This window comes from Antedon bifida, chromosome 3 (genome assembly GCF_963402885.1).
Source record: "Antedon bifida chromosome 3, ecAntBifi1.1, whole genome shotgun sequence".
Classification (NCBI taxonomy): Eukaryota; Metazoa; Echinodermata; class Crinoidea; order Comatulida; family Antedonidae; genus Antedon; species Antedon bifida.
Window position 1 is genome coordinate 10,327,341 of NC_136228.1, and position 26,509 is coordinate 10,353,849.

At 32.7% G+C, this 26,509-nt stretch overlaps 2 protein-coding genes across 2 annotated transcripts in view; one reads left to right on the forward strand and one right to left on the reverse strand.

The window, feature by feature from the left end:
- Nucleotides 1-438: 438 nt before the first annotated feature.
- Nucleotides 439-13,755, reverse strand: LOC144837465 (uncharacterized). Its single transcript, XM_078692594.1, has 14 exons — nt 13,703-13,755; nt 11,584-11,695; nt 11,078-11,263; nt 10,279-10,692; nt 9,889-9,978; nt 9,426-9,506; nt 8,696-8,792; nt 8,301-8,389; nt 7,932-8,034; nt 7,552-7,734; nt 7,051-7,188; nt 6,391-6,520; nt 5,464-5,531; nt 439-5,094 (listed from the first exon to the last, which is right to left on the reverse strand). The coding sequence occupies exons 2-14, from the start codon at nt 11,685-11,687 to the stop codon at nt 2,581-2,583; spliced, it is 4,197 nt and encodes a 1,398-aa protein (XP_078548720.1). The 5' UTR covers nt 11,688-11,695; nt 13,703-13,755; the 3' UTR covers nt 439-2,580.
- A 154-nt stretch (nt 13,756-13,909) lies between these two features.
- Nucleotides 13,910-26,509, forward strand: part of LOC144837023 (ras-specific guanine nucleotide-releasing factor RalGPS2-like) — a 34,153-nt gene continuing 21,553 nt past the window's right edge. The window contains exons 1-4 of the mRNA XM_078691999.1: nt 13,910-14,024; nt 15,117-15,305; nt 23,000-23,109; nt 25,505-25,609. Coding sequence (XP_078548125.1) covers nt 23,005-23,109; nt 25,505-25,609 — 210 coding nt within the window. The 5' untranslated portion in view covers nt 13,910-14,024; nt 15,117-15,305; nt 23,000-23,004. The remainder of the gene's footprint in view (nt 14,025-15,116; nt 15,306-22,999; nt 23,110-25,504; nt 25,610-26,509) is intronic.

Sequence of the window (26,509 nt, forward strand, 5' to 3'; positions counted from 1 at the left end):
ATCAATAAAATATAATTTAAAATTACAGTTGTAGTAGAGACATTATCTAATCGCTGCTGATAACACTCCTCTGAAAGGTATTTCCAATCAAGTGGATTTCATTCTTTAAGAGAGTAAAAGTACAAGTAATTTTTACATTTTCCCGATAAAGTCGAGCTTGTTATTTTGTTAATGCTTCAAATTTTGATGTTATATTAAAAATAATAATCGGCTGAAATGTAGGAAAAAAATACTGATAATAGGCCTACTATTCGTATCTATTTTGTTAAAAAATAACTTTGGACACATTTCGATGATTTGTTAAAGGGCATCACTCCACGACCAACAAACATTACTGTACCACACCTATAATACGTGACCATTTGTTTGGAATAACTCCCAGCTCTATTTATTAATTGGCACCGATTATGAATAATTATACAAACATTACACCAGAAATAAATAATTACAACACATTTTATTGGCAAAAGAAATCCAGCAATAAACACACTCTCAATTTATATCAAAACATGATTGTATCAAAATTAACATTGAATAACTTACATCTTATACGAAAGGTTTGGAATTTTGGAAATCACTTAATTAAAAAACAAGCACCATATTTTGTCCTACGGTTATTATATTTTATCAATTAAAAGTTATAACAAATGTAGGTCTACCCATTGCAGGTTATTAAGTAGGCTACGAGCACTCGTGGTGACAGCTCTTTTAATACAGTATTTAATGTTAGAACAATAAAACCCATAAATGGAACTTAACCACAGCTTAACCACCAATGGCTATATCTAAACTGGGGAAGGCAAAATAGACGCAAAATATGTTCACCTTTCGAATTTCCTAACATACTTAGGATAAGAAAATACTTTTGGGCTAGCTATTTCGATCACGAATTTGACTATATAAATATCACCTTACAAACGGGTAAACATTTGCATACGATTAATCGTGTAAATGCGTTTATTTATGGAGGTATTATTTTTAATGCATATTAAAACAAATTTCTTTGTAAATTTACGAACCAAAAATGTCACAATAATGGGCTACACAACCATGAACACCTTACAATTATTTTTACTTTTACGAACGACAACCAACAAACAAAAGTATACAGTATAGCACCTTGTATAACTTTGGAATACAGCAAAATCGTTCACTTTAGCCTTGGACACAACACGTAACTATGCCTACATACATTTTCCCAATATACTGTACTGAATATACATGACAGTTCCAAAAATATTCAATATTGATTCAAGACAGATATCCCACAGCATGAATTACAGGCATAATTTTATTTCGACATTTTTATCTCGTAACATTTTTGATACAAAAAACCACACCAAAGCAACAACAAACTAAGTCACACACAAATTATGTATCTCATGATTTTTAAAAATAAAAGCATATATGTATTTTCTCCATCATTGCCAATTTACCTACATATATATACTGTTCTTCAAATTATCATTATCATAAGAAATAAAGCACACAATGAAATCCTTAAAACCAAACAAAATCAAATATACATAAATTTAAGTAATTAAATAATATATAATACGTAATTTCTTTATTAAGCAACATGATTCGAGTAAAAACAAAAATCTATATTATTTTCTATACATACTCATATAATTAGCATATATATATATATATATATATTTATTTATTTGTATCTCAATTGAGATCCAGCAACTTTTCAGAAATTTTACTTTGGATTTATTATTATTACATTGCAGTATACTGTATTATACTATTTGCACATAAATTAAAAGTTACGCAACATTGATAATCTACGTTCAGATCAAACACACAACAAAATTAGAACCCCTGCTTTTATTTGGGACAACCCTTAAGACACTTGAACAAAGCGGAATACACTTTTGCAAACCCTTATTTAGGGGACAATTTGTTGGGTCCTGGAGGTTACGTGTCCTACTGCATTCTACTACTACTGCACATATTATAAACATACTTGTATGAAGCAATTACACATATATTCAGCACACACTTTACACACAGTTATGATTTTATCCAAGAACGACAACATATTGTTTTTAGCTTACAATACATGAATACACTAAACAGAGTACTTTACAATATATATATATATATATAAATCATTGCTTTATTTTGGCGTCATGTCAACATGTTTCCTTATGCTATCACTTCAGATCTGAATCACGGTTGATGGGAGGTGAATTATTTTATTAGGACAATATTTTTATTTTCATACATTTTAATGTTTGGGTTTATGATTCCAAGTTTTAGTGAAGACCAATGTAGAACAAAATGTTAGTGGCTTGCTGCTAACATTTGCCATTGGTTGTATTATTAACACCAATCTTAAATTGATAACAGATTCTGGTTCTAGAGAAACACCACTTGAAGAACCAAACTGTAGAACTCTACATGAAAATATATCTACCATCAGTTGCTTTAGTAATTCAGTACATCATCTGTATTTATGAACACCATACTCCATTTAAAGAACACATTACTTAAAATCAATCATCAAACATTGGTTGATTCTAAAATTTAATATCTGTATGAACACCATTCTCAAATTGATTACTCTATACCTTATGATTCTGGTTCTAGAGAAGCACCATTTGAAGAACCAAACTGCAGTGCTTTACTTAATATCAATCTGCCATTGCCCCTTTCTTCTTCGTCTGTATCCAATTTACCGTATGTTCCTGTTATGTCCACACCATTCTGCACTCCATTAGAAGCAACATTGGACATCATGCCATCATCAGGTTCTGCAGTATAAACACCATTTTCTTCTTGGCTATAGAGAATATCTTTAGTTGCTTCTTTATCATCATTAGAATATGCAACATGTTCTGCCATCTTGTTTTCAGTAGCTTCAACAAGCACACAATCAATTCCTCCAGTCTCCAGACAAGAGTCTTCTTTATACTGACTTTCTTCTTCTACTGACTCTCTCTCAGTAGTATCATTAGAGAAATTATCCAACATCTTTTTATCAGCTTCAGGGATATGGACTTCACATACTGAAGGTAATGGTTCAACTTTCCTGTCTTCAGAAGGGTGTTGACATTCAATATTGGCAGTCTCTCTTTCCAAGTCATTGTCATCCTCAAATGGAATACTGTCATTTGTAGCATTGAATTGTTCCTTATCTATGTTTTCATTACTGATTTCCTTATTGGAAACTGAACCCATATTGTCCTCATTACCGTGATCTGATGTATGTATTTGGTCATCTTTATCCATTTCAACTTCTATGCAATCATTTGATCTCTCCAGAAAACAAGATAAATCTGCAGAATTGTCTTCTTCGGGTAATGGAATTCCAGTATGCTCATTGTCTTTGATCTCACAAAATACATGTTCTGTAAATGAATCATCTTTATGTTCAAGAACATCATCTTTACTTATAGCACATTCACTACTTTCTGCTTTAGCAATATGTATATCATTTTCTTCAACATATTCTGGTTCTTTTTCTTTGACTCCGTCTTCTATTCTTCTTTCACTAGCCTCATAATCACATTCATGTTTGTTTTCAGACAATTCATTGACAACTTCTTCACTTTCATCTGGTGTCATGTCCATCGGAACTTCAAAGTCAAGTTCAACTTTATTTATCTTAAGCTCCATAGCTTTGTTATCTGAAATTCTATTGGTGTCTTCAGAAACCATACCTTCCTCTTCTTCATCAACTTGTTCGACTTCATTGTCTGATGTCATAATAGGATCACAGTCATCCATCGCTATGTCACTTGCTTCAGTATTATTTGACTTCTCATCAAATATATCATCACATTTAATGGCAGTCTCTGAAGGAATTTGACTGCTACTTCGACTCTTTTCTTCAGTAGACTGCAAACTTGCCAATGAATTATCTACATTTCCAGTTAAAACTTCACTATTACTGAGAGAAGTGGTAGAAATACTTAAGTCATCATCTTTCTCAAGAGGGCATTCCATTTTAAAACCATCTGCACAAAAGGATGGTTCATTTTTTAAAAATTTGATGTTATCAATTTCTTCAGAATTCTCAGGAAGTCTAACAGTTATGTTGTTTTCAGTAATGCCAGATAATTGATCAAAATCTTCAACCATATCAAATTTTCCCTCTGTTTCAGAGTTAGTATTATCTATTTGTTCAGCTTTGTCACCCTTATCCTCTTGTTTTCCGGATGCATCTTGGGTCATATTGTTGGCTTCATTCACTGCTACCGAAGGTTCTTTATTTGTTGTGTTTACATCTGAGGACGTAGATGGTATAGCATTGATCTTTTTCACAGATTCTGTTGCTGGTTTTGAACTACCATTATTTTTTAATGGGTCTTCTTTCTTCTTTGTAGCTGTTTTATCCTTTGTGGCTGTAACATCTCTCGACTTTATCTTAATTTTTTTATCCAAAGGTTTATCATGGGAAGTTTTAGTAACTTTCTGTGTTTTACTTGAGATGTTTCCATTAGACACAAGGCTTGCTTTAGAGCTTTTCAATGAAGTATTGGTTTTGGAAGAAGCTGGCCTACTTTCGTCAGACAACTTTTGTAAGGAGTTACTCTTTTTTAATTGGACTGAAGTTGCTGCACGAGATTTGACTTCCTTATTGGTTTTTCTCGGTTGAACTGGAAGAGAACAATTTAAAGAACCTGGTGCTGTAGGTGGTCGATGGGGAAGTTTAGTATCCTTAAGAGGCTCTTTAGCCTTTGCAGATTTTTTTACTTTCACAGAAACTTCTTTAGACTTTGCAGCCGTCAGATTTGTAGAACCTGAGGGCTTTTTTGAAGATTCTTTAGGTTTGGCAGGGGGTCCTGTAGATTTTGTAGAGGTAGAAGAAAGTACTCTCGACTGTATCTGGATTTTACTAGATTTTGCTGAAGAATCCTTCGATTTGGTAGATTCCGATTTCAGTCCTCTTGGTTTTAAGGAATTAGTTTTTGATGGTGCACTGGCTGACACAGATGATGGTGGATTATTCACAGTTTTGGGTTTTACAGATGTTTTTTTAGTTGCTTCTGGTGGTTTCGTAGGAACAACTCTTACTTTAGGTTTTGCACCTTTAGATTTAGTTGCATCTGGTTTCTCACTTTGTTGTGGTTTTGTTTTTGGCTAAAAAAGAAGAAACGTTGTTATATACATTATTTTTCTTTGATCATGCTACTTATATAAATTCATATTTATTCTATTATTTAGTTTTAATACTTGAACAAAACTGATTATGTTTAAAATGATCTCGGTTACATATTATTCCCACCACATTGATAATAATAATTATTGGTACATTTATTTTTTATTACATTTTTTTCATTTTTCTAACAAATTAAAAACCTGAAAATTTATTTTCGAAACAAAATAGCACATATTGTGAATAGAATCTAAACAAAATAATGTGATAGATGCAACTTACTTTTCAGATGAAGCTTGAGTTTAGGCACATTTTAATATTTAAAAATATAAAAAAATTATAACAATACTAACCCTTGATGAACTTGTTAACTTTGGTTTAGGCACTACAGTTTTCTTTCTTTCATCTACGTAAACAGCATCTAAAAAATATATTAAAATATGAAAGAATATGTAATGCAAGGAAAGTTGGAAACAAAATATGTCTCCCTGAAAAATAATTGAAAAAAAATATAAAAAATAGCTGAATAGGCCATTTTCATGTTACATAATTAGTATTTACTTTTAAACAAATGAAAATTGGCTTCTCGTTAAATGTGACCCCTTATATTGTTGTTTAGTTAAATGAATATATCTATCTGGGGCAGAGATTTAGCCTGAAAGAAAAGAATCAAGAACAGTAGATAAAGAGGAGAATCAGATTGGGCTGGTGCCAATATGGAAAACTGAGCAACATCATGAGAGGGGAAATACTGTTAAGCCTAAAAAGAAAGGTCTTTAATCAATGCGTGTTACCAACCATGACATATGGAGCTGTGACCTGGGCACTATCAAATAAAATGGAAAAGAAAATAGCAGCAGCACAGCACAACATGGAAAGAAATATGCTCGGAATCACATATGAAGACAGAAAGACAAATGAATGGGTGAGAAAACAAACACAAGTCCAAGACATTATGAGAACTATCAAATTAAGTAAGTGGAAGTGTGCTGGACATATCAGTAGGAGAACAGACAATAGATGGACTTCGCTAATGACATCATGGAGACCCCATGGATGGGAGCAGAAATAGAGGAAGACAAAGAGTGAGATGGCGAGATGAAATAGACAAGTATTGGAGTACAGTGCAGTGGCAGGGAGCAGCTAGAGATGGTTCACTATGGCAGAAACATGCTGAGGCTTTCGTCCAGCAGTGGACTGACAACGGCCGATGATGAAACATATTTGGGAACAGTATTTTTTTTTTTCAAATTAGTTTGATAGTGTAGACAGAGCCTTACCTTGTTTAATCTTGCTTTTAAGTTCTTCAGGAAGATTATTCCAATCGTCACTTAGAATCTGATGATTAGCATTACTAACCATGTAAGTATAGCACTTATAATAGAACTCAACTAATACGGAACATACACCCTGTAAAATAAATCATTTAAAACAAGATAATTCATAATGTTCATATATGAGTTCAGTAGAACCTCTATTAAGGGACACATCTGGGAGCCAACAAAGTATACCCTTTGTTATCCCCTGAATATTCCCCTGAATTAAAAAATATATTGCCCTTGTTTGTTTTACTTTGAACTGCCTCTTAAGAAGGATGTTCCCTGAATAGTAGTTGGTCGTAGTATTAAAATATATATTGCATTGTTTGTTTTACTGGAAAGTTCCTCCTAAACAGGGAGGTAGGGGTTCGATTGTAATTCGATAAAAATTTGTAAGTAATTGCAATAGAGTTTCCCTATTTGCAATAAATAAATGTTCACATCGTTCATCCTCATCGTCAAATGAGGGAATTCAGATTAGGTCCTCTACACACCCATGGCAGTCTAGTGCCTACCATGAACGATGGGCAGAGATGTATAATTTAATCAAATTTTCAATTTTTTTTTTCTATGATAGGTGTTACTCAAGAGAAACTCATTAAATCTAAAAATCATACATACTTTTGAAAATTCCTCCATTTCAGCCATCCTTTTCAGCTGATTTGCAGACATGAAGACCGAGTTTGCTGTCTTGGCATTTAAAACTGCCACAACTTTGTTGAACATCAGCTCAAGAAGGGTGCAACTCCACCCCATACCCTAAAAAAATGAAAATAAAGCAATGAGCATTAACAAATTACACAAACCAATAATAGTATTAGTAGTGCCGCTCACCTGGATAAACCAATAATATTTCGTGCTCTCCAGAAGGAGGGCTTAGATACAAAAAGTTAAAATTCCTAGAACACCCCTGAACCATAATGGACTAGCCTTAAACCAAGCCCTCATGTGGGAACATTTCAACTTACCACCATCATCATTTCTTTTCATATTGTGGAGATGTAAATTTGTTACTCTTTGTTTGTATTTAAAATAAATTTGTTTAATTGAAATCTTATAACAAGTCTTTGAGTTAGTTTTTTGTCTGAAAAAATCCTAAACCCCAAGCCTCTTAAAACTCACTTGTATCAATGGTTGAAAGTTCTTATGCCGCGAAACAACCGTGAAGTTCTCAGCAATGTAATCTAGAGCGGCATCTCGTAGTCGTTCAACCAGCTCGACAAGCGGTTCATTCCATTTTACTCTAGGGAGTGTTTCTAGTAGTTTATCACTTTGAGTTACCAAGGAAACCACAGTGTCAGGTTTCTAAAAGATTAAAAATTAAAAAACTGATTGGGGCAGCCACTTTCAGTACAATACACACATGTATATATGTAAGTGATTGTCAGGAGAAAGAAGAAAATAATGTCCACACCAGTGTGGAATTAAACACAGTTAGCCTGTGAGACAAAGGTTATTTCCCCATATTTACATATTTACTAACGTTACACAAAGGTACTTACCAACTCTTCTAATGCACTTTCATAACAAATTTCCATTAGTTGCTTACCCATGGCAGCAAATGACTTTGAACGCCATACTTTATCAAAATGTTTAGTCATCCACCTGTATGCAAATTAAATATTTAAATTAACTTTCTAAATTTGAATTGATATGATGGAGATTGCAAGGTTTGCAGACATTTCTTTGGATGGTTAATCAAATGACTTTGAATGCCAAAATGTTTAGTCATCCACCTGTATACAAATTAAATATTAAATTTACTTTCTAAATTTGGATTGATATAGTGGAGACTGTGATTGCAGCAATTTCATTGGATGGTTGAAATAGTATAAAAATAATGGATTTACAATTCCAGAGTTTGTAAATACCTTAAGCACGCCTTAGTAAAATTTGTGTCTCGAAATCGAACTGATAATGCCAATGCTTCTGGTACAGCAGCTAGACATTCTGCACAAGGCTGAAATATCAATAGTTATTTTACTAATATGTACGGTTCTCAAACTTTACTAAAAGGCTGTCTAACTGAATGGTGGATTCAAATGACACAAAACAGTTGTTTTTGAGGAACAACATAGTATTCTATTTCTTTTCATCTTTTAAATACTATTTATATTATATAAAATGTATTTATTTTAGAATTTAAGTCAATTTGATTTGATTAAGTACCATTTCATAATTGTAATGATTTATATTCTCATATTAACAATGTTATTAATAAGATCATTGATATAATAAAGTTAAACCAAATAAAAAAGATTCTTACTTTGTGAAAGAAATGGCAATTTTCACGTTTTAGTCGAAGCATTAAAACATCTTTGAAAGCTTGAAGATTATATATGTCTGCTAGAACTAGCACCTCACTTTAAAAAAAGCATAAAAATAAATATTAAAGATAATAGTAGTGATATTTATGATAGTAGAAGGATGACAAATATAACAAAGCAATACATTTATGAAAAGAACACAGTAGAGCACCCTTATCGGACAATGGTGTCATCCGCGAATTGTCATGAATATTCTTTGTAATGCCATTGTGTACAATAACAAATAATGATTGTTTATGAGTTGATATTAGGCTCTATCTACACTATCAAACTTTATGTGACAAAAAAATGTGATGTGTTCATATATGGACATGATGATGTCATACCACTACCATATTTGGGTATATCACTACCATATTTGGGCACATCACACACTTTTTGTCAAACTAGTTTGATAGTGTAGATAGAGCTTTACTAATAATGCATAGAAAACATTAATCTTGTAAGTACTGTTTCTAGAGTAAACTGTTATTCAATTAATCAGCTGTTTCCTTCTTGAATTGAATGAAAATAAGCTGCGTTCACATTTGGCCAAATAGCAGAGCAGTTATGATCTCTGCATGTGTATTACTGGACTACCACATTGTACAATAAATCCACGAATACTACAGACATAAAATATGTAGAATAAAAAAACATAAAATAATGAGGATAAATACAAAATCTTACCAAATACTAGCAGTTTCTGGAATATCAAGCACTCCTCCATAGATATAGTACAAGATAGATAACAATGCAGACAGGCTGAAACTGTGCACAATTTACAAAAATTTACTTACTGAGTTCAGAACAATTTATTAAGGCCTGTCTACACTATTAAACTTTATGTCACAAAAAATGTGATGTGCCCATATTTGAGCATATCACTACCATATTGGGCACATCACACTTCTTCTGACAAAATAGTTTGATAGTATATTGTTTGAAGGTTTGCATGGCGAAATCGAATGTTGATATAAAGTTTGCGGTACACCACGTGTATTAGTTTTGAAAAGAACTGTTGAGTTTCTCGACGTTTCGATCAATATACTTTGATCGTCCTCAGGAGTGAGAATGTTTGATAGTGTTATAAATTGGGTTAGAAAAAAAGGAAGAATTGCAGAGAGATTATGAAATCTGAGGCTGTACTTACTTTTGAAGATAAATATAAGGCTTTGAGCTCTCGCTCCAAGCACCACTTAACATTGCAGCAAAATAGTGAGTACGGCCACTGACTATAAACCTGAACAAAGAATATAAAATGATTGTACTTTGATACAATTATGAATGGGTCAATATATACTTTTCCCTCTCAGAAGGTTTATCTCAATCTCAGATTAACAATTTCTGTACTGTACCAAATTATTTCTCATCAGTAATCTAATTTAAAAGGAAAAATTTGTAAATGTCTCAACATTTTAAGTATTACTACCATTCTCTGGAATAGGCAGGCAGATAATAATTAATATCAATTATAATAATAATAATAATGATATATTAGAATTTTAATTTAAGAATGATGAACCTGAAACATGTCGCTTACTTATGAACCATAACAGCGCCATCAACCACTCTCAATTCTAGATCGGCACCTTTTCCACTAAGCAGCAATGATATTAAATCATTTCCAAGCCTACTGCAACACTCTGGAACACTGGGAAACTTTGTTTCAACTCTTTTAGAAGCATCAACCTCCATTACATCCCCTGTGCACGATCCTTGTATTGGTACATCACTTTGTTTGTCTATGCTTAACTTATCATTTATAATGGATGTTACATCCTCAACCACATCTTCAGTTGTGGAGGGCTGTGCCGGTATAGATTCAATTTCTTGTAAATTTATCATATCTTGGTCACTATTATTTATTCTGTTTTCTCTACTTTTCTCTAGCTTTGATATCCATAGCTTTACACTTGCTTCATATATATCCAGATTATCTTCAGTGTAAAGTGCCCTTTTAATAAAAAAAACAAAACAATTACATTAAAACAATATTATATTAAAATATATTATTACCTATAGTCAATAATTGATTTAATAATGTTTATGTACCTATAAATTCAGATAGGTTCATATTTATGCTGGGATGTTCCATTATCTAATGGGGTATTCAACTAAATTTCTTCTTGTATAATAACTTTTGAGGGGAATATTGTTCATTTAACCAGGTGGGCTAGGTTAAGAAAACATCATTGAGAATGCTGTTTATTTGCTAAAAGATGTCACAGAGGCAAATATTTCTCCTTTCATATACACTGTAGGTATTTATATCTAAATAGTATGATATCAGAACAGTGTACAAGAAACATATTTTCACTTCTTTGGCTTGTCCAACCTACCTAAGCCAATTTCCAAAATTACCATAATCCTCTTCTTGTAAAAACTTCAGTCTTACTTCCTCCCCATAATCTTTTAAATGCTTAAAGAAATCAGGAGCACGTTGTTCCAGAATCGCTGTGTGTACATTCCACTTGCTGTCTTTATATATCAAAGTTAGATCAAAGTTTTCTTCTCGTTCAAAAATGCTGAAAGAGAAATATAAATAAATATATAAAAAATAAACATTATATAATTAATGTGTTTACTATGTAATCCTTAATAATACTATTAGAAATCTAGATAATATCCATAAGAGTGTGTAAATGTCTTTATTGTTGAAGGAGTAACTTAAGCCCTGGAGTAATTTTTGTCCTGGACCGACTAGTTTAGGATGAAAGCCGAAGCCAGTAGACTGAATGGATGTTATAGTGGGGTTCTTTTTTACACAAAAGCTTTTGTTGAAATGTGCCCTACAGTGATACAGTAACAAAAAGGGGGACAGAATTTAAAACAATTATTTTTTTACCTATACAAATCTTCTCTAAGTTGATTAGAGTTAGACAAAATCAGCTTTTCTTTTTCCTTTTTTTCTCGTTCTACAAATGAATCACTCATTGTTGTTTCTGTCATGGTGTGGGCTGAAATATCAACAAATTAGTCATAAAAAACTCGTAATGTAACTATATAACTATACAATTTTAGTTTAGTATTTTAGTTCATGGATATAAACCAACATATTTTTGAGATTGTGAAAGAAGGGAGATTGTGAAGGGAGGGAGAATACGAGGGAAGGAAGATTGTGATTTGAGAAAGAGAGAAGGTAGGGAGATTGTGATGGGAGGAAGAGAAAAGGAAGGAAGATTGTGAATGGAGGGAGAATGCGAGGAAAGGAAGATTGTGATGGGAGGAAGAGAGAAGGTAGGGAGATTGTGAATGGAGGGAGAATGCGAGGGAAGGAAGATTGTGATGGGAGGAAGAGAGAAGGTAGGAAGATTGTGAAGGGAGGAAGAGAGAAGGTAGGGAGAATGTGAATGGAGGGAGAATGCGAGGGAAGGGAGATTGTGATGGGAGGAAGAGAGAAGGTAGGGAGATTGTAAGTAGAGGGGAATTGCAAAGGGATTGAGATTGTGAAGGGAGGAAGATTGTAAAGGGAGGATGAGAGAAGGTAGGGAGATTGTGAATGGAGGGAGAATGTGAGGGAAGGAAGATTGTGAAGGGAGGAAGATTGTGAAGGGAGGAAGATTGTGAAGGGAGGATGAGAGAAGGTAGGGAGATTGTGAATGGAGGGAGAATGTGAGGGAAGGAAGATTGTGATGGGAGGAAGAGAGAAGGTAGGGAGATTGTGAATGGAGGGAGAATGCGAGGGAAGGAAGATTGTGATGGGAGGAAGAGAGAAGGTAGGGAGATTGTAAGTAGAGGGGAATTGCAAAGGGATGGAGATTGTGAAGGGAGGAAGATTGTGAAGGGAGGAAGATTGTGAAGGGAGGAAGATTGTGAAGGGAGGAAGATTGTGAAGGGAGGAAGAGAGAAGGAAGGGAGATTGTGAATGGAGGGAGAATGCGAGGGAAGGAAGATTGTGATGGGAGGAAGAGAGAAGGTAGGGAGATTGTAAGTAGAGGGGAATTGCAAAGGGATGGAGATTGTGAAGGGAGGAAGAGAGAAGGTAGGGAGAGGGAGATATTGATGGAAGAGAGAAGGTAGGGAGATTGTGAAGGGAGGAAGATTGTGATGGGAGGGAGATGGTGAAGGGAGTAAATAGAAAACTTTCCTACATGAAAAACAAATTGGTTACTCACGACCTGATTATAAAATTGTTGATTTTTTTACTAATGATGAAATACAACATAAAAAGAAAGTACAATACGCATGTTGGTGAGCTGGTTCGAAATTAAACGAACAGAAAGGACTAAATGAAAGCATGATTAAAGAGATACCTCCTGGCTGCATCACACCTATCTTTACCATCTACATACAGAACCAAATAACCCATTGGTTTCTTCCCGAGTTCTAATTAATGTCATGCAAAGAAAACCAGCATGCACAACACATGCGCTTTTAATTATGTCTACACGTAATAGTACGGCCCAATAAACATAACTAAATTAAACAATTGTTTCTTACATACTGTAACCACTGGCAAGACCATGGACCCACTAATTATTGGGTCAATATCATACTTTGACCGTGGAATATGTATTCTTCTTCTTTGTCGTCTTTTTGGCAATTCCAATGGAACCATAATGTTTTGGTTCCGTACATCGATATCAACACCACAAATACAATCCATCATGACTCTCTCTGTCTGTCTCATTCAGTAGTTGTTGTTATGTCTTAACAATACAAATATAATGATCACTCATATCTAGGCTAGCTAGGCCTTAAAAGGCAGGGGAGGATGACGCATACCAAAGAATTTCGAACGCCGTATATCATAACGATTTCATGGTCAATGACAATACGTTTACTGTGGATGGAGGACATCCACCCCCTGCGCGCTGCTAGTACGACGATAATCATAAGGGGAAAGCACTGGGACATACACGTTGTGTCGGCATGTATAAGATAATTTATCGTTTCTAAATATGACAGACACATAACTTGATATTCAAAATGATTATAAAACATTCTAAATAATATGTCCTAACCTATAATTGTAACAAAACAATGAATGACTTCGAATGAATCACAACCCAGGATGAAAATCAGTTTATTGTTGTTTACTTCTTAGTCTTCAAACAGAGAAATTTCCATACGTTTGTATTAAAAAATCGGTTTGAGCCGCAAATTGTTCGATCTATTTTATCACTAGACTCCGTCTCCCCAGACGTGATCTCTAGACGGAAAAACCTAAAAGAGAACCAACCGACCGCGACAGCAGAAGAGAGAAGAGAAAAAAAAGAAAACATAATAGGCTAGAACAATATAATTAGTCAGAACAAGTTAAATAATTACTATAGTATTTCATCGGTAAGTACATTTACAATATAGTAATTCATGTTTTTGATAAACTTGTATTTTACTTGTACCATTGTTACTTGTATAACTCAAGGTAAGGTTTGTTTACATCACTAGCCGGATAGCCTACCTACCTATAATATAGGCTAGGCCTAGCGTCAAGCCCACAACAAAAAAGAAGGCACATGCATGCACAATAAACATAGCACAGCGGGATGGATAGCAATCTAACAAATGAAATATTGGCAGTCCCACCCAGGCCTGGGCCTAGTAGTGTTATTAGGTAGCTCCCGTTTAAACGACGAAGAATTAATTGTTACTATTATGTAACACTTTCTTAGTCAGTTTGATGAGTTTTGTCTAAAGGCTACTTAATAGGAATTTAATATTACTTTTTTATTGTTTTAATTTTTGATGTATTATATTTTGCATTCTGTAAATGTGAATTAACATATGACTTTTTTAAAATGTTTTATTTTATTTCTAATAATTATTATTTGGCAACTTAATAAGATGAAGATAATATAAGTAAAATATAATAGGCCTAGTTAATTATATCTCAACCGTATATAGTAATAGTATAGTATACTATTATACGGTTGAGATATAATTAACTAAAATATTTTATTTGGAATACCAACCGAATGAATCTTTTTAATAAGATAATATAAGATAAACCCAGAACCTACTACTAAAAAGAGATAAAATTAATGAACATGTGAGAATAAAAAAAATTATAGAATATGGTTTTAATTTCTTTGGGAAGTTGCTCCCCTTCTAAATACTATATTAGTACATTACCAGTTGTACAACATAACAAATTCTAGGAAATATGTTGAACAGAAATGGAAGCTGGTAAATTAAAAAAAAGGATTATTGTAAGTAAATAGTTAGTTTAAATTAATAGTATACACAGTAATATTTACTACGTAATACAAATAAAAGAGGAAAAACCTTTAGATATTCAGTGTATTAGGAAGTGGCTTAACCCTAGTGACATCAGAACATTTAAACTAAAAATTATACTGTAAAATACTAGGATTATAATCAGATTGCATAACAATTTATTTTTTTCTACAGTAGTTTTTTAATTACACTTTTCAGATATATAAAAAGCTAATGAGTTTTTGAAACTTGCAATTTATAAAGCATTGAGATTGAATCCAGAATGATGTCGAAACTGAGTCAACCATAATGCGATCTGCATCCTCGTTAGCCATGTGTCGTGGTGTGTATTGCAATATCTGACTTTAATTAAACAACGTTTACAGCACAATGAATTACAATCAATAAGTAAGTATTTGTTTATAGTTTGTGTTAGCATTTTTCTGTTTAATAAATTACTTTAAATATATTTCTTGATTATCATTTCATTTTTCTCAATTCATAACATTCCATGTTTTATTTTTAATGTTTGGTCAATTTTTTGCATAGTACTTTTTTTGTTGGTGGCTTAGTAATTAAGTTTACTATAGCCCCTTTCATTACTGGAAATAATAAATGTACTAACATCAAATAACATATTTAATGTCAATTACCATAAAACTGTATAGAGTTTTCATGATCATGTTAACATAACCACGCCTGCCTCAGGGTGTAATGATAACCCTCTGTTGTTGGTTTGTCAATGACAGTCGATGTTTGTTATGGAAGTGATTCTGTGGTATAACCTTTCTTTGACTTTTAAATCTAGTCAGATTTGATTAGATATTAATTTTTTTTTAATTGAACTTGTTGTGATGTATTATAAGCATAAAATTGTTATTTTTTAAAAGTTTGTTTTATAATTGAAATCAAAGTTTGTAATTTTGCAAAATGACCTTGTATATTCTTATTCTTATGATTTTTCATTTTTGTTGTAAACCTTGACATGATTAGCCACGCCCCTGGATCCACTCCAATGTTGTTGCATTTATAATAAACTTTGATGAATATACACTAAATGCTGCCAATGAAGTAGTCACAAGTTTATGTGAGCTGTTGAATACAAGTGCAATCCAGCATTATGTATGTTGGTATGAATGCAATCCTAATAGTAAATTCGGTCATTGACTACTTAATTGCTGCATGAGAATCAAAATTATTCAAGATTTAAGATCCAAGTTATGAAGATAGAATTTCAATGTATTCTAGAAACAATACGTTGATCATCATCATCAGTAATTCAACCAAAAACCTTTAAGGCACACACTCTACTAGCATTAATTTACAATTATTAGTACTGTAGGCTACACTGCAAATGTTGTATTGGCATAGTTTCTATTGTTTCCAATGAATTATATTAAACTCTGTCTACACTATCAAACTTTACGTGAAAAAAAAATGTGATGTGCCCATATATGTACACAATGATGTCATATCACTACAATATTTAAGCATATCACTACACCATATTGTGCATCACACTTTTTTGTCACATAAAGTTTGATAGTGTAGTACTGTAGACAGAGCTTTAGAAACTATCTTGAATTGCAGCTATTACGGAATCTGATGGACCGGAAGCATCTGCCACTCCTAAGAACTTAAAAACACAGTGCCATTGGATGAGTTGGGTCTTGTAAAATTGACTGAGTTTTCTTAATTAGGAATTGTCTTATCAAAAATGGATTTGATTGTTGCTGTTATACTTAACAGAATTAAGAATTGAAAACTAGGATGCTGTTGGTAAGTGTACAGTACTGTAGTAATTTAATCTTGGGAGTGTCCCTTTAAATAACTATAACTAATACTTTTGTACAGTACTTATAGTGTGGGACCTACCTTTTAGCGGTTAGCTTACTGTAGGTCGTTGGTCACTCATATTTCTAATCTGTCTACACATATTTATATGGTTTACTTTTTGTATTCTTGGCATTGATGATACTGCCTTACTGTTTACCCCGGTGCTCTAATAATATTAATGAACTTGTTTCGTGTTTTTTTTAATGCTATGCATTCTATTCAATTTTCTAAAATTTTCTTTGTTAAAAAATAGTCTCTTGCAGTAATTCAATTTGTTTCAGACAATCCTTTGCATTTGTATGTGTAATATATTTTTGTGAATTCATTTATTTTCTTGCTGAAAATCAAATAAACAAGCAAGGTTATTTCATGTCATGTGTGGGAGGGATGGTGGTGTTGGTATTGTCAAGAAGATTAAATATTAAATGCATTTTATTGTGTAATTATTTTGTCTAGATTAGTGTTGTAAACCTATGGCCAATTGAATAACATTTACTACAGTAATTAACTCTCATTAAACTTGAATAATGAATGGTAATGATTTATGTGTTGATTAGATCACCATAAATGATCTAGGTCAGAGTGTGAGTCTACCTCACGTTGATTAATTGAATAATTACTACACACAGTATTGTGCCCATACCTACATACATGGCATAGTACTTGAAACTTTAAAAGGCCAATTTACACAGACGAGTGATGACAATAAGAGGAAAAAACCACATAGCTTGTCCCACGTACAGTAGAATCTGTACTATCCTGGGCGGAAACTGCCTGTCTGTTCCGCGTTGTGTGTAAATGGTAATAAGGAATAATATAGATTCTATATTTTTATTACTGGTACCGTTCGTTTGTGTAAATTGGCCTAAAAATAACATACACTAGGTGGTTATGTGTCCCTAAATTTCGAAATTGACAATGCACTTCATTTGATCATTTTTAGACCCTGACATTTTCCCTTTCTTTTCTATTTCACAATCATGGGTCCTGCACTTATTGTTTACTGAACATGTGGGTAAAATTTGGAATGAATTGAACCATAGAGATATTATTTGACATTTCTCTGTGAATGAACAAACTTACGTCAGCTGTTGCCTTGTGTTATGTAATCAACTTCCTTTAGTGAGTTCACAGACAGATAACAAAGGGCTAAATAGTTTGTTTATTGATTATAGTTCTTTTGTCACTTTATCATTGAAAAGGAATTGTACTTTGGAAACAAACAAAGCAACCATCCACCATTGGCTTGCTCCTTTCTTCAACTTTGCTTTGGCATTGAACACAAACTTCATTATTTAACATTGAGCAATACCAATACAATACACATCGTGAGCACGCCTGAGGTACATGTTTGTCTTTTAGCATATTAGAGATGTTATAGTGTCTATCGTCTGAGTGAGTCGATATTATTACAGAAGAACTCTTATAGATCATCTTATTTGTGTCTGGATACTTTGGAATACATTTCCTATTGTGGTTTCTTTTCTTCTGAGTTGTCCTGGATTAATATTTTTCTGTGTAACAAACCATTACTGTTCTATTGTAATTGTACTTCAGAAACCAATAAAGCACCACTGTGGAATAGACACCAAGTGACCAGTGTTCGTGCTTGACTTGGGATATTTTTTTTGAATAGTGGTTACTTGGTTTAACTTATAAATTGTTTCAGTGGGTACAAAGTGAATAACAATAAGATTGAGTAAGTGAGTTCTCTTGGCATACAATATGGATTTTGCTGTTTTAAGATTTTGAGGTTTTGATAGAGTAGCCATTCTAAAGGATTTTGAGACAAGTTCAGGGATTGGCTGAAACATTACTGAATTATTTTTGTCTACAATTATGTCAAATTGTCTACAGCTGAATTTTTTTTGGTTACACTGAACAGTTTTATGGATTTCTTTCCTACGGTATTTTACGACATAGTCTCGGTACATTAAAAGTGTAGCAGTAGTGTAATAAGGGAGAATCATAACCAACATCGGACAACAAATTTACAAAGTGTGAATACGGCACAATTATCTCTTTATAAGATTCCATCACAATGTATTAAAGACTTCTTGGTGGACCATCAAGGCACTTTGGAAATGTCATGTGACATTGACCAGCAGTGTGATAACTAAGACTTTTCCATGAGCTACGTCAGAGGTGCATTTTTTTAGGACCTTTTCTTGATGACTAATTCTGTATACTATTTATAAATACAATAATTAGAAGACATTGAACAAAATTACTCACTAATCCACTTCCATTTTACACTTAGTTTAGTCTGTTGCTTGCAGTTGTGTATTTCGCTAAAGGCTCTATGTTATTTCAATACAATTTGTAACGGATGTTATACAAAGTTGTTAGGTAAATTTGTAATTTCCATTGTCGCAGTCAGAAGAAATACTGTTCAACATTCAAAGCTAAATTAAGAGGATATCAGTGAATACTACAGTTTGTTTTTCTGTTTAATTTGTTAAACAACAGCAGAAAAGATAATTGTGTGCAGCAAATTTTATTTGTCTAGTGTTACAAGTTTATAGAGCAGAATTGCAGAAGACTTTTCAAGTATACAGCAGGGAAAATTAAGTGTTTGTTGGATTTTAAATTGTTTTGCCGTTTTTTACACAGAAAAATTGGAGAAGAAATTCTGTAGCGTGCATTGAGAAAAAATTGAGAAAACCTGGATTTATATTGTTTTTTTTTTTACAGTACAGATAATAGAATAATACAGTCAAAACATACAGCAGAAGAATTGGAGAAGAAATTCTGTACCGTGCTTTGAGAGAAATTGAGAAAATCTGGATTTATATTGTTTTTTTTTTTTGTACTGTACAGAAAATAGAATAATACAGTCAAAACATACAGGTGAAGAATTGGAGAAGAAATTCTGTAGCGTGCATTGAGAGAAATTGAGAAAATCTGGATTTATATTGTTTTTTTTTGTACTGTACAGAAAATAGAATAATACAGTCAAAACATACAGGTGAAAGGAAAGGAAAATTGAGTTATTTTTTCTACACAGTGAATTACGGACAGAATGCAAAAAAAATTATAATGTGAAAGTTCATATTCCATGTGCAGCCAATCTGTAACCCTTCGCATGAAATATCAGCATTAAAATATCAACATTAAAAATATGTAATACTTTTCGCCAAGTATAATAAATCTGCAAGAAGTTGTTTATTGCTGTATGCGGTGCTTTCTATCGGTTCATGCCATCGGAGAAGATATAATTATAATTCATTGAACATTCTGAGCTTGGACATAATGCTTTCATCACCGTTGTTTTACCCGGCTCGTTATGCCGTTCGAAAGATATTGTCTCTTCTGCGTCATGGTCCTTCAAAATCAAATGGTAAGTATGGATTCTTATGCAAGGAAGGATTTTTTTTATTTCATCCATGAGAAATTTAATTGAATTTTTTTTCTCTCATTCAAATAATTCAATTGTACAGTGTACAATGTGTGGTGTGTTGTGTTGAATGAAAAATGTTCTATTAATAATATAACTTTAAAAATAGGGTTGTTTGTGTGCTCAATGGCGAACCTACTGTACTAGTAACATTTGCAAATGAAGTGAATGTACAGTAATAAGAGCAGTAGTTTCAACCGGCTCTGCTACAGTGAGTAAGTTCACTTAGGTTGACCTAGTCTCCCCAATTTCAGTTTTTTTAAATATATTGAAATAGACCGAATAAATAATGAAATGAAATGAAACCAATCTTTGCAATTTTGGATCATAAAGGCCTCAAGTCCAAATCTAGCAAATTATGTCTCAACAAAATATCAAAATATTTGTAGACATATCACGGTAGAAAGGACTGTACATATGAAGTCCAAAATCAAAGTTCTTCATTTTCCTAAAATTTTATAATAAGTTTATTAATTGCAGGCCTTGTCTTTAAGGCGAGTGAGTGCGATCAGTCACCTAACACACTCCTAAACTACTCTTGAGGAGTGCGATTTACAACACGCTTAAATTTGGTCAACTTCTTTCTACACACGAAAATACAAACAGCACACCTACAGCACCCCTGAATGTATTGAGGAGTGCAATTTGTAGCACACCTATGATTTTCAAACTCACCTAACACACTCCTAAACTGCCCTTGAGGAGTGCGATTTACAACACGCTTAAATTTGGTCAACTTCTTTCTACACACGAAAATACAAACAGCACACCTGCAGCACCCCTGAATGTATTGAGGAGTGCAATTTGTAGCACACCTATGATTTTCAAAAGACAAGGCCTGAATTTTTTTATTTTTGTTGATAATCTTTAATTTATTAAGATCATTCTGAACTGTAAACATTAACACTGTGATTTCTCCATGAGTTAAACGTGGTTCCCACTAGAACGCAACTCAGCGACGTATTGACGCAAAGTGATGTATTGCATAATCACAAGTGAGAACCGACGACGCAACATAGCTGCAAACATTGCAGGTTTGATTTCATGCAGGCAGGGGCAAACACAATTATTGGAAGGGCATTTTCTTACATTGCGTAGGTTGCGTTATGTTGCGTCGCTAATGGAAACCAAGCTTTACTGATGATGAATGGATTAAATTTAGGATTGGCACCCAATAATATTAATTTCAAATGTACCGTTAGAATGACCACATTATTAGGATTAGGTGAAGTTTGCGTTGTTACTTAAATGTACATTTTTTTTACCAAAAATTACAACAAAATGTTAAACAGGTTACAGTACAGTCTAATATTTTCCATGTTAATCCTATTATGCTTGTCTACAAAAAGTCTAGCCAAGTTATTGGACATGCAGGATTTTATGCTTAAAATCTCATCTGTTTTATTCTCTGATTAATGACAATGACATTTTATATTTGCAATGTGTTTTGTTTTAAATTCCTGTGACAAAAGATTTCAATTGTTAGCATATGGTCAACTAATGAAAAATGATGTCATTATTTTATGATTTTTATGTTGGCCAGATGTTATTGAGACTTGAGTTCTTCTGTAGTGTCACAATGAATATTTCTATGGTGTATGAATATAAAGCATGTTTTTGTATTCTCAATATTAGGGACTTTATGAAACACGACGGTAAGGGGTGGACAACAAATATTCTGTGCTCACTAGAGCGTAAAATCATATAAAGTCAAGATAGCCATTTTATTAGTTACGAACCCATGCGCAAAAACGACGACCGACAGTATCTCTCTCCCTCCCCTGTCTAGCGGCGTGGGGCCTTCTGAATCGCTTGGCTCTGGGGGCCCTCATCTTGAGTTATGATTAGTGTCTGTGAGAGTGGCTGTGTGAACTATTGCACTGGGATAACCCCTTACTCGCCTCGAAAGATGTACTAGTTTCTTTAAAGTGCACATGAGCCAGATGTGTACACTGGACCTACAGTTATAGCCCATCCAAGAAGACTCGTACTACCACCAGAACAATGATAATAAAGTATACTGTACTTCACCAAAATACCGCTCTTAATATTATGGATTTAAATAATTAAGCATAAAACTATAGTCTTCAATTATCATCAGCACAGAAAATGAAAAAACTAAACTGTAATCTGTAGACATTTGAAGTATGCCTGGAACTCTTCATTTCAATAATCAATCAATAATCAATATGATAACACACCTCAATAGATGCTTGTCATTTGATTGTTAGAGGATTGTATTCAATAAGTACTCTGTTACTTCAGAGTTCAATATTCTTATTACACAAAGTAAATTTCAAATTGGTGGAAAACTTTTCTTTTAGATTTAGTAGAATTTGAAGGGGAAAACAATTGGAAAGCCTCAACATGCACATATATCCTGCCATTGTGTGTTCGGTTTTAACAACTTTAACAATAAACATTTAAAAAATTCCTGAAGAATTAGTAATCCTAAATATAGTTGTGTTCTAGCAAAATTATGCACCTATTGTATTGTAAAGTCATTCAACATTTGTTTATTATGAAAACAATGACAATTCAATGTTATTATTTGGACCATTGTTGTACTGTATGCTGGTGACATTGTCCCCCAAATTCCTTTATGAATGACACAATGTAGTTTGTTTTTTAAATTGTATACAAAGCAATTCCCAAAATTGCCAAGTTACTCTTGAATTGAACCATTCCGAACTAACTTCAGTCATACAATATCAGTGTAAAAGCAAAATAATTTGTACAGTACTTGTTTAATACAGGTAATACCCACTTGTTTTATTTCAGTAGATTCACCGCTGATGACGTTTGGCTTCAAGTTTTAATTTTTTTTTTTTATTAATTTACTTTATTAAGTTAATTTTTTGTTTTCTAGGTGCCATGACTCATCCTCACAAACCCCTGAAACAGAATAGCTCAGAAGAGGACCTGGTGTCTGATGATTTAACAGATCTAGCCTTGTTTAAGAACATGACTATCAAAGGGGTATGTACTCTTAAATGTGTTTTTTTTATGTATAGACTTACACTGTTAGATTTTCTTATCTGACAAAAGGTGAAATGAATCATGTTCAGACAAAAAAAAATTAAAGAAGACATTGGGAAGCAAATTGTAAAATCAACGCATAAGTTGACACAATTTTTCCTATGGAATGCAGAACACAAAACAGCATCAAATTGTAATTTAAAAAAAATATATATTTTTTAATTTGTAAAAAAAAAAATCCATTCCATTTTTGGTTGATTTTTACGTTTGAGTGGATTTTTCGATTTGTGGCTCTACACATTGTTAAAAAATCTTTTACAAATGTTGGTTTAAGGTTGTTGAGTTTTACAATCATATTGCATTGATTACGATTTGCGGCTTTCCTGCAAATGTGACCAACCCTTACAACTTTAAATATTTGGATTTATATCTGTGATTTCTACTAACTCTAGAATAGAACTACTGTACAATGTACTTTAGATTCAAAATCTTTGCCATCCACATTTGGTCTAAGTGACGACAGATATTGTTTACAGTAGTTATTTGTACAGTACTTCAGTTTGAGGCACCATCGATAAAAGGGTATACTATCAGCAGCTAGTTTTTTACATTTCCGCAAAAATTACAAAAAAAATAATAAAAGTGAGAAGCACATTTTCACTTCTTCTGCTATCAGTCTTGCCTTTAGGTATATTATTTATGAGTGTTATGAATGCTATCTATTTATTTCCAAATAAATGGTATGCAGTAGAAATAGGCCTGGTTAAATTCCACAACTTAAATTCAGCATTTAGCAGTATGTAGGTGACCGAAATATTAGGTTGCAAGAATTACAAGGTCACTTCTTATGAAATCCAACACCTTATATAAGGAGGTGGGTAATATGAATAGTGCAGTACACTGTGTCTAGTTTCAACATGAAATACTGTAATATAAATAATTGATTTATATTGCCATTGATATTAATAGTACATTTTTATGTAAAATAGTCTCCCAAGAGTGGTTTTCGGGAAGTTTCAGAATGAATAAAGGAAAAAATATTGAGCATTTAAAAATATATGTTTTCCAGATGGAAATGATGGTATGGGAGGATAGAGGGTGTGGTTCATAGATGAAACCATTCCAACAGGAGTGCTCTTGTGTTTTCTTCACTTCCGAATTGTTTCCTCTCTTTAGGATAGAGGCTATTGTTGGTTTATCCAGGTATATACAGTAAGCGTCACTCATAGACTACCAATACCACTTTTGGTTTGTGTACTTTTCTACATTTCGGTGGTCTAATTGCTTGATTTTCTAATGAATTTGGAAACAATTTTTGTTTTGCTTACAATACATACAGTTACTCAAATTTAATTAATCTTTTTACCAAATAATAAAAACTCATTTGCCAAAGTCTACATAATATACTGTAATACGCTGGGGCTGTAGATTAAAGAGGCTGTACAATAAACTGCGGATATATTTCGGGTACGTACAGTTTTAAAAATTAATGCATGTGTTACCGTCAGTACCACACTCATAATATTATAGGTTTAATTGTGCAATATGCAATGCAAGTTCACAGAAAGGAAATGAACAAATTGAGTAGCAAATTTACACCTGATTATAAAGAAATTATAATTGTTTTACATTGGTAGTCTATTGACATACATATGTCAAAAGCTGATGACAAATGATTAGTGCGCATTCACTCATGCGTTTCGATTATGATTGAACTAATTAGCATAAGGACCCTTGGTAGAATTATGAGTGTGAAATAATTTTGTCTAATCACATTTTTGAGTGCGAGTCAGATGGTTTGTTGGTCTGTTGTTGGCAAGCTGAAAGTGTCGATGATTCATGTGGTAGATGCTATAGATTGAACTCTTCCGGCAAAGCGTTTGTGATCATAGCACGGGAAACCGGACTTAAATTGACCCGAACATATTGTACAGTAGTGTACACATGTTTGTGTAGTGTGGTTATGCGCTTATTTTGGTAATGTTTTACAATAGTATTTTATTTTAAGGTAAGTTTAATTAAGTTTTGTGATGTTTAAAATATTTTTTTCTGAAACTTTGATGAAAATGAGAATCATATTTTCATAATACAAACAATTATGAAGTAATTTCATAAACTCTTATTAATTTGTTAAAGTAACTGATTCAAGATGTTTTCACAATGACGTATTCCAAATCTCCTTTTATTTCTACAGTTTTGGTACAATCGGCTGATAAAAGCATTATATAAATAAGATTATTGTACAGTACTTATTTGTTAATAAATATAATAAATATTAATTAATATAGTAATTGTCATTGGTAAATTCTTCAATCTGATACCTCACTTGAAGAATTTAATAATATATTTAATAAATGAAGTTTAATTTCAATTTGAAAATCTACTTAATTTTTAGCCAAATGGTCAAGATAAGGTGGACATCCGCTGGACTCTTCCACGTCTGAAGACGTTTGACGCTGTTGTGTTCGACATGCTCAGGGTTATGCCTGAGCATTTTGCCGTAAGTTTCAGTTCTAGATCATTCTACAATACACCTCTATGAATGACATCATTTTTGGATAATTTGTTGTTTTGTTATTATTTGAAAAAAATTGTCTATAACTGTATATACAGTACTGTAAACAACAACAATAACAATTTCAGAAAAAATCTATTAGTACTATTTTATTTTATTACATTAATTTGTGTTTATCAATGATACTACAGTATTTTACAATTTCTACTGTACATATTGTATAATTCCTTTTATATTATCGCAAACTGTTCCTCTTAATTTGTATAATTAACATTGTTTCCAGTTTTGTTACCAACTGCAAACTAAAATGTCCTCCGCTTGTTAAGCAATTTGATTGGTCGATACATAATTCTTTAATACGTTAATCCTTCCTACTCTTGTTTAGGATAACACTTCTAAGTACAGCTGACGTTAATTAGGAAATAATTAAAGAATATAAAACATGTTTTTGTCCTGTTTGTTCTGTCGTTCTACGTCATAGATCAATCAGAGACCGTGTTGATACTCACGTAATCTAGATAAATTGTCTTCCGACCATGTACAGTAATCTTTGTCTTAAATTATACTCAGACATACAATACTATATTATCAACAAACATATACTGTTATTGTTATGTCAATAATTTGTTATGTAATTGAATCTGATGTAATTGGTTTTGATATAATTTTTTTACCCCTGAATCCGATAAATCTTTTGGTTGGTCTGAAACCATTTGACCGATTTAAACATACTGATGACAGTAGTTGATGTTTTCATATTATAACTGTACAAATTGTTGAATATAAACACTTAACACTAAAATCATTAAATGTGATTTCTTTTAATTAAATAATGCAAAATTTAAGTTAATATATAGAAAATAAGCCGTAAATGTGCAATGCCAT

Coding starts and splice junctions, on each gene's coding strand:
- LOC144837465 (XM_078692594.1), bottom strand. CDS start 11,687: ATGACAGAAACAACAATGAGTGATTCATTTGTAGAACGAGAAAAAAAG. Junction 9,507..9,888: donor CCTTATATTTATCTTCAAAA/GTAAGTACAGCC, acceptor AATTGTGCACAG/TTTCAGCCTGTCTGCATTGT. Junction 7,189..7,551: donor ACTTTCAACCATTGATACAA/GTGAGTTTTAAG, acceptor TCATTTTTTTAG/GGTATGGGGTGGAGTTGCAC.